Raw genomic sequence first — 7,833 nt, forward strand, 5'->3', positions numbered from 1 at the left:
CGGTGGGGGGAACGTTTCTTTTGATCTTTTGAAGTAATTGCAAGACCGGCAGCTTTAAACTCCGAACGAAAGGGCAGAAGAGCTGCTATCGTATGAAGGCTTGTGCTAGAACGCGGGGGGGTCGGAGTAGGTATCGGCAGGTTGCCTTTTGCACCCGACTGCTCAGCATATCTCTGCAGCTCTTGAGTGAATCGATTCAGAGCTTCCCTTTGACTCGGGGTTCTCGACTCGTTTTCGAGGCTATCCGAGGTCTGGGAAAGTAGCTGCTGAGTGTCACTTCGTCCACGAACGGTTGTGTCCTTGATTGATAGCATGTGTAGTTGTTGGGCTATATTTCTCGAAATGGCCTCCACGAGTTCGTCGTTTACATTCTGGTGACCTTGGGCGACAGAGTTATTGCTGAAGACATCTGTAGCATGACTGTGCAATGGTGCAGGACATGCGTCTGCCTCCGTCTCGGATAACTAACCTCTGAGAGTCGAGTGAGACACTTTTTTCGGAGGTGCTGAGATACCGACCTCGGACATATGCAAGGGACTGGCATCTCGACGAGCGTCCTTTGAAGATAGCGAGTCGTCTTTAAAGAGGTATTCGGAGCTCGAAGATATATCACGTCTTGGCCGTGTGTCACGAGTGGGGCAGTTTTTGTGCTGCTTTCCTGATCCAGAGGCGGCGGAATCAGACTCAAAATCATCCATCCAGTCTGTTTCACCATTGTAGTGCATTTCCACGGCGCTATCGTTCGCTCCTTGAGCGTGACTAGAATGGTTTATTGGGACTGTTATATATGAAGTTGGATCGGGTGGTGATGAACTCGATCGATGGCCATGGTGTTGCTGGTTTGTGCTCTGGTACCTTACACGTACAGTCCGTCGTGGTCTAAAAATGGTACGCCCACGAGCCCTTGAGCTGTCGCTGGCAGAATGAGGTTTGCGTGTGCTGGGCAAGTGTGAGTTGCGAGAGCCGGGGTTAGATTCTGATATGACCATTCTGCAATACACGAGCTATAAGGGTTTAAAAGAGTTGATTGTATGAGAGAAAGGAGGCTTGGCTATGTCGGTATGGTAGAGTGATGATACAATGAGTTTGTGCTGATGATGGATGAGAGAATTCTGGCCGAGGTAATGTTGGATTTGTGAGGATTCCGAGAACTTGCTCGGCCAAGTATTGGAAGGTACTATACAGGGTGATAATTATACATCTCTTGCCACATTGTTTTAGTCGAATACATCCAACTGAACATTGGAGTGAGAGGCAGGAGCCGCTGGATGCCGCCTATTTTATGTCTTTGATGCCTGGTGAGCCGTAGACCTCAAGTTGGCGTCGTCCTTTCCGTAAGAGGAATTCAATAGCGGCAAAGTCGCGCTTATCGATAGCCAAGTTCCTAGAGAACTCATGTCTATTAGAGATATTAGAGTATTGATAACTAAACCCCCATAAGTTTGGGAGAAGCCCACCTGGCAAAGCTCTCAAAATGTGAGCGAGTTGCCTGAGTCCGATGTCAGTCATAGAGATCCCGAATGAATAATCCGTTCATACTTGTGGCTTCTTTCGACTCTCTCTTAGACAGTTTCTGTAGAGTGCGAGGACCTCTTTTTGGAGTCCTGAGAGGCGTGCCATGTTTATTGATTGGTTTTGGTCGAGGTTAATCACGATCGAATAATTCAGGTGTTGATGTAATCACTAAAGTCGAGATGCCTTTGGCTGGGGAAATATTGAAGTATCATTGTGGAGACTAGATCTACCTTCGGTATCTACCCACTAACTCTGGGGTTCTGGTCGATTGTTTTGTGAGACCCCAAGGACAAGTAGATAGATATCCATCCCTATTACGCCAAGTGATAGAAAATAGTTCTACAGGTGCCAACTATCGAACTGAGATCATCAATGCTAACAACTTCCTTTATACTTCTGACATGGCCAAATCATGATGTGCCTGACTGAGATGCGGAATTACAGGCGGAATAGCCACCAACAACCAGGGGTCCCATTACCTACACTGTACCTAGTATCTTCCACTGTCAACGCCCGATCTGCGTTGTACTGAAACTCACCCAACCACTTACAGCTACACCAAACCGCTAATATTAGTATCGCCTCACCCCTTTCAGGCTACAGTTCTCCCACTTCAGACCACGCGCACCGTTCTAAGGCACGCTAGGAATATGAGCTGAAACTCGGCCTCGTTCCTAATGGTCCTCTAAACAGCGTGTGCCATTTCGCCCGCTTCTGCGGCAGAAATCCAGACATGGCCAGGCAAATGCGAGCGTGCCACGGGATGGGGCATCTGATTGGCCACATGCCATTCTTTCATCAGGATCTTGCTCCATCCCCAAGGCATTCCATGGCATGGTATGATAGCCTCTCTCCAAGACTGCCTCCAGGGCTGACTCTGAGCCTGGAAAGTGCCTAGTTGAGCTAGCGATGTGACAAATTGGTCATATCATGACCCTGAAGAGAACCATTAGGCACTGGAAACCCCTTACCTACAGACGCTCCCATGCTTCCTGAGTTCAACCAACATATGGATGGTTGATTAGCTTACACAGGGCCACCAGGATCGGGTAGGTTGACCTGCAGATCTAGGACACCTCTCTACTCGTCAACTCGTGTATATTGCTTTCTGTCGCATGATCAACACTATCGACCCGTTCGACCCGTCAAACATATATTGCTTTGTATCTTACTAGAGGCATTCTCTATCCTTGACCGCTCCGGTCGACGCCTTTTATATTTTTATCCGGACGAGAGGGTGCTTTCATGTCGACAACAATAACAGGCATGGCAGGGTTGAGTCGTGAACAACCCCTCATGCCTGGCGCCTTCGGACCTGAAGATTACATCGATTTTTATGAGGACCCCTTCGGAGTTCTCGACGGCTCTGAGACTTCTGGGGGAAAGCAAGAGCAGCGAGTTTCTTGGGCGGTCAAGAAATTGCCCAATCTTGATATTGTTGACCTCGACTGGCACAAATACAATCCACCAAAGGCATTGAGAAAGGCACCAAATATCACGTCTCAAGTCCTTCTCGACGTACTTCAGTCTTCAGTGGAGAATGTTAACGCAAGAATTATTGAAGAGGACCGCCAAAAGAAGGAAAATGAGGAGCAAAGAAAGCAAGAGGAGAATGAGAAGGGTAAAAGCAAAGAGCCTTATCTGCCCATCATTATACCTACCGAACCTCTGGTCGAGGAAAAAACGAGTCACACCGTACCTCCCTCCAAGATTAAAAAGGAAATTCTCATGACAACTTTTGGTCCTAGCGTTGTCACCAAAGCCGATGCAAGAGCTAACAAAAGACGCCTTTTTGCCCTTCGCCGTTTCTTCCAGCGCAGTGATGAGCGAGGTGAGAGTAGCGCCACTGGTGCCGCTCTTGGAGCTTTGCGAGAACAGGTTGCAGAAGCTGAGCATGCTAGTGAAGGTCTCAGCCGGTTGACTAAACTAAACTCCGTCGAGGAAGTGTGAGTTCTGGTACCGTACATGAGGTTCCCCTACTAAATACCTAATCCCAGGGAATGTGTGTCCTGTCTGGACGACTTTCATCCTAAGGACGTCATCAAAGTGCCTTGTCATAACTATTGTCGCGACTGTTTTGTTCGCCTGGTTACTGCTGCATGCCAGAATGAACAACAGTGGCCACCCAAGTGCTGCCTAAACGAGATACCCGTCAAGACCGTCATGCGTTTCATCCCTTCCGACCTGAAAAAGACATTTGAGGAACGATCTAAAGAGTGGGAGCTCCCCGTCAGCGACCGTGTTTACTGCAGCAATCCAAACTGTAACCTCTGGATCAAGCCCAAGCGGATCTATCCCGGGAAGCGTCAAGGAATATGCGATCGCTCTCATGTAACATGCACGTTATGCCGTGGGCCCGCTCATGCTGGAGAGGATTGCCCTCAAGATGTCGATATGAGTCTCACGAACCAACTGGCCGAAGACGAGGGTTGGAAGCGATGTTTTAACTGCAACGCCTTGGTTGAGCACAGGGAGGCTTGCCAACACATGACTTGTAGGTGTGGCACCCAGTTTTGTTACGTTTGCTCTCGACGATGGCGAACTTGCACTTGTACGATGGAGGACCTCCAGGCACTGAAAGAAGGGGTTGTTTCTCGACGCGCAGAAAGGCGCGCCCAAGAGCTAGAGGAAGCCGAGGAATTACGGCATATTCTTCTGCAAATTGAGGAGTTTGAGCGTGAAGAAGCTCTCAAGGCCGAGCTTCTACGATTGGAGCAGGAAAGATTAGAAGAGGAACGCCGGCAGCGTGAGCTCGAGGAAAGAGTACGGCAGGAGAGTATCCGTCGGAGGGATATTGAAGTCAAGTATCAAGAGCTGAGGATCGTGCTCGATGAGTTGCATGACCTGCAACAAGTATTGCTCGATGTTGACCAAGAAGAGGAGGCTGAGAATATGATTATTAACATCAGAGCTGCAAAGCAAGAGTTGGAAATGAAACATGGGATAGAGCTGTCCGACTTGAAGGCACTCGCACTGGCGAAGATGACTGAAAAGGAAAACTCACTGAATGAGGACTTCCGAGTTCGAGCAGCGGAGGAGAATGAGCTTGAAGAAGCTTACCACGAGCGGCTCAAAGCATATTGGAAAGATAAGGATAACGGAGACCAAGAGGTTGAGAATTCAATGCTCGCTCTCAGAAAGCGTATGGATCAGAAACACCACGCATGGCAGAAGTGGAAGGCCGACCAGCTCAAGGTTTTGGAGGCCAAACTCGAAGATAACAGAACATATCGTGAGGAGCTCATGTATAGCGCCAAACACCGGCTAGACGACTCTTGTAAGGAGAAAGAGGCGGAGATGATGAGGCGTATGGCAGCTGAGAAGAAGTGGCTTGAGGCTGTGATACTGGAGAGAGAGAAGCTGCTGAATGAATGGGAGGCTCAGGAGGTTGAAGGTGATGCAGACAGCATATTTGCGGTGGAGTCAGAAGATTCTGGGGACGGTCACTATGTTATTGCCACGGCATTTTAGATCGCGTGACCAATATACAAATAGTAATCACAACACTTACCATAGCTTGTCATCATTTTGTAATTGTGATATTTCTTTCTTGATGTGCTCTTGAGCATCTTGGTAGTAAAGGTCTGGTCACGTGCCGCGACTTTGCACAAAAAACCTCTATTCTCAAGTAATTCAACTACCGTATACAACTCACTACAGACCGAGAAGCACATCACGACTAATTAGAGTTTACTCTTGGCTTATCGTATCCTTTCTCAAAATGTCGATCGGTGAAAAGGGTGAGTCTGACCAGTAAGTTCATACCATCGTTCCGATATGTCCAGGGTATGCCTGACATTGTGAAATAGTCCACTCAAAATCTTTGATGTGGCGAGGAAACAGGATCGTTTCTTATATGCTCTTGCGCCGATGGTTCGATATGGAAAGGTATATTTCGGTGAATGAAATACTAAAAAAAACTGCTCACATTTGTTAGTTGGCATTTCGACACACAGTTCACAAATATGGAGTTGACCTGTGTTGGTCTCCTATGATCCTTGCCAAGGAGTTTAATCGAAGCAGTTTTGCCCGAGACAGCGGTAGGTCACAGTATGCCTGTATAATAAACTCCAAGCTGATGTACTGGAATAGATTTGACTATATCTACTACACCAAAGCAACCACCAACTATCGTCCAGTTCGGCGCAAATGTCCCCCTGGAACTTGCTCGTGCATCAGCTCTCGTCGCCCCTTACACCCAAGGCGTCGATCTCAACTGCGGATGCCCACAGTCATGGGCTTGTGCCGAGACGCTAGGTGCTGCATTGATGAACCATCGTGAGTTGGTAAGGGATATGGTGGTTGAGACTCGACAGCGTTTGGCGAGTGATGGATGGGGTGTTGGCCTTGAAAAGGACATTGACAGTCCCAAAGGCCGAAGTGTGAGTGTGAAAATCAGGATTCACAACGATCTCAGGTACGGCCTCTCTTTCAGATAAGATAGGTTCACTGACATATTCAGGCAAACCATGGACTTCATAGACACCGTGATAGGTCACCCACAAAACCGCCAGATTGACTGGATCACCATTCACCCACGGACAAGATCAACCCCATCAACTACACCAATCAGGACCGAAGCCCTCGAGATCTTGACAGCCAAGTACTCGAAAACACTCCCAATACTTCTTTCAGGAGATGTCTTTGACCTCAACACTCTCCCCTTTCAACCCACCATCACCACCAATAACAACTCTCCCCTCCCCTCACTAGACAAACTTGTTCTCAACGATACCAACTCCGCTGTGAACATGCCACGTCCTAGTAACACTCACCTCTCTGGATTCATGTCCGCCCGGGGTCTCCTTGCTAATCCAGCCATCTTCGCTGGCTACTCGGCTTGCCCATGGGAAGCTGTTGAAACCTTCATGTGCAAGGTTGCAAAGGCCCCTGTGCCATTCAAGCTGGTACAACACCACATTATGGAAATGACAGCGCCGGGCATGGGGTCTGACAAGGCATCGCTTCTAGATAAGAAGGAGCGCGCAGAACTCATGAAGTTGACCAACACTTGTGAGATCATGGACTTCCTCGATGAGAAAATTGAGCAGAAGACGGGGAGAGCTGGTGGCATGAGACGAGACCTATGAACCACTTCTCCGTATTACATCAACAACGGCCCTTAGACTACGGAAAGAGAGCATGGTATCTCATTCAATGCATTCATGGCTACAAAAAACAACTCTCTGCAACCCATTCTACAGAGTTTCCCATGATCCGCCTCTTGCACCAACGCTCAAAGACCACTCAAAACGCTCTGAATACCCACCGTCCCCGAGTCATCACGCCTCTGCACAAACGCCCTAAAGTCTGCCCTGGACAACTTCCCCCTTATGCCCGATGCCGCCAGTGTTCGTGTCTTTTCACGGAGTGCTTCGGGGCCGACGATAAAGAGAGAACCAATCTCAGTGAGCATCTCGACAGCGGAGCCAACTTCCTTAGTCAATGGCCACTCGCGCATTGTGGAAACGTACTTTGCGATATCTTGCGTGACCATCAGACCCCCTGTGGCGTTGACCTGGAACTTCTTGAAGTGCTCAAAGAGCAGCTTCAGAATCACCAGAGCAAGTTCGGTAAAGAACTTCTCTGAGTTTTGGCCGTCGATAGCTTGACGAGCGAGACGCTGGACGCGGGCTAAGAAAGTACAGATGCTCAGACACGTCTGTGTCTGCAATGAGTCGAGCTCGACCTCTTTTGGTCGGAAGTCCTGCTTCCGCTGACCAGCTAAGGACTTGGTCACCCAATTGGACACAACGTCGACAGTGCCCTTCATGACATTGTTTGTCTTCTTCTCAATGTTACTAATGGCCACCCTCTTCTGCGCCTCCATGCTACGCCTGACTGTTGTGTTTGATTCCGCTAGCCGGATGAGCACGACTGTGATGAATCGATCCATGAGACTTGTGATTGTGACAGCCGGCTGTATCGTTGGCAAGTAAGATAGATCAGGCTCAGTCTTTGTGTTCTCCTGCACAGAGACCTGGTCAAGGGCAGCATCGAGAGTAGTCTCGATGTATACCTGGCCCAGGCTCGTCAAGAGCAGGTTCAGGAGAGTATTCACATCTTTGGGAGTATCGGTCTGGGTTCCGAGCTCAAGAGTACGCTGGACGCTCTCAGCCAACCACTTGAGCATACGCTTGGCATTAGCAACGCTCAAAGCGCCGTCCTCCTCCGAGACCTCGATTTCGTTCTTGTTATCCTTGTCCTTATCTTGAACGCCAGCAACACGCAGCATCATTTTCTTCTGTGTGCATGTGAGTTCTGACGAGTCGAGACGCTCGATATAAGCATCCCTTTGGCGGAAGGCAATCAGTTGTG

The 7,833-nt window shown here is 48.9% G+C and overlaps 5 protein-coding genes across 6 annotated transcripts in view; 2 read left to right on the top strand and 3 right to left on the bottom strand.

Moving 5' to 3' along the window:
• Nucleotides 1-464: 464 nt before the first annotated feature.
• FOXG_00127 (uncharacterized protein) lies at nucleotides 465-725 on the bottom strand (the record flags this gene model as incomplete). Its single annotated transcript, XM_018376240.1, has 1 exon — nucleotides 465-725. The coding sequence occupies one exon, from the start codon at nucleotides 723-725 to the stop codon at nucleotides 465-467; it is 261 nt and encodes an 86-aa protein (XP_018231777.1).
• A 550-nt stretch (nucleotides 726-1,275) lies between these two features.
• FOXG_17812 (uncharacterized protein) lies at nucleotides 1,276-1,620 on the bottom strand (the record flags this gene model as incomplete). The annotated part of the gene is made up of 3 exons (XM_018397799.1): nucleotides 1,276-1,399; nucleotides 1,458-1,489; nucleotides 1,540-1,620. 3 exons carry the CDS (start codon nucleotides 1,618-1,620, stop codon nucleotides 1,276-1,278), a joined length of 237 nt encoding a protein of 78 aa, XP_018231778.1.
• A 415-nt stretch (nucleotides 1,621-2,035) lies between these two features.
• On the top strand, nucleotides 2,036-5,031 carry FOXG_00128 (uncharacterized protein). Of its 2 annotated transcripts, XM_018376242.1 has the most exons (3): nucleotides 2,036-2,352; nucleotides 2,407-3,461; nucleotides 3,513-5,031. In XM_018376242.1, the coding sequence occupies exons 2-3, from the start codon at nucleotides 2,761-2,763 to the stop codon at nucleotides 4,984-4,986; spliced, it is 2,175 nt and encodes a 724-aa protein (XP_018231780.1). In that variant the 5' UTR covers nucleotides 2,036-2,352; nucleotides 2,407-2,760; the 3' UTR covers nucleotides 4,987-5,031. The 2 variants fall into 2 exon arrangements, with proteins under 2 accessions (XP_018231780.1, XP_018231779.1); XM_018376241.1 differs by having other exon boundaries at nucleotides 2,036-3,461.
• A 69-nt stretch (nucleotides 5,032-5,100) lies between these two features.
• FOXG_00129 (tRNA-dihydrouridine synthase 4) lies at nucleotides 5,101-7,811 on the top strand. Its single transcript, XM_018376243.1, has 5 exons — nucleotides 5,101-5,268; nucleotides 5,325-5,403; nucleotides 5,453-5,555; nucleotides 5,608-5,932; nucleotides 5,978-7,811. The coding sequence occupies exons 1-5, from the start codon at nucleotides 5,237-5,239 to the stop codon at nucleotides 6,603-6,605; spliced, it is 1,167 nt and encodes a 388-aa protein (XP_018231781.1). The 5' UTR covers nucleotides 5,101-5,236; the 3' UTR covers nucleotides 6,606-7,811.
• FOXG_00130 (uncharacterized protein) overlaps nucleotides 6,752-7,833 on the bottom strand; it is a gene marked incomplete at its 3' end in the record, with an annotated part of 2,944 nt that continues 1,862 nt past the window's right edge. The window contains exon 3 of the mRNA XM_018376244.1: nucleotides 6,752-7,808. Coding sequence (XP_018231782.1) covers nucleotides 6,752-7,808 — 1,057 coding nt within the window. The remainder of the gene's footprint in view (nucleotides 7,809-7,833) is intronic.

This window comes from Fusarium oxysporum, chromosome 1 (genome assembly GCF_000149955.1).
Source record: "Fusarium oxysporum f. sp. lycopersici 4287 chromosome 1, whole genome shotgun sequence".
In the NCBI taxonomy this organism is placed as follows: Eukaryota; Fungi; Ascomycota; class Sordariomycetes; order Hypocreales; family Nectriaceae; genus Fusarium; species Fusarium oxysporum.

Bases quoted from the DNA above. Each gene is read 5' to 3' on its own strand.
- FOXG_00128 (XM_018376241.1), top strand. From the start codon at position 2,761: ATGTCGACAACAATAACAGGCATGGCAGGGTTGAGTCGTGAACAACCC. The intron at 3,462-3,512 runs GTGAGTTCTGGT...ACCTAATCCCAG, and splicing joins CTAAACTCCGTCGAGGAAGT to GGAATGTGTGTCCTGTCTGG.
- FOXG_00129 (XM_018376243.1), top strand. From the start codon at position 5,237: ATGTCGATCGGTGAAAAGGGTGAGTCTGACCA. The intron at 5,269-5,324 runs GTAAGTTCATAC...ATTGTGAAATAG, and splicing joins GAAAAGGGTGAGTCTGACCA to TCCACTCAAAATCTTTGATG. The intron at 5,933-5,977 runs GTACGGCCTCTC...TGACATATTCAG, and splicing joins AGGATTCACAACGATCTCAG to GCAAACCATGGACTTCATAG.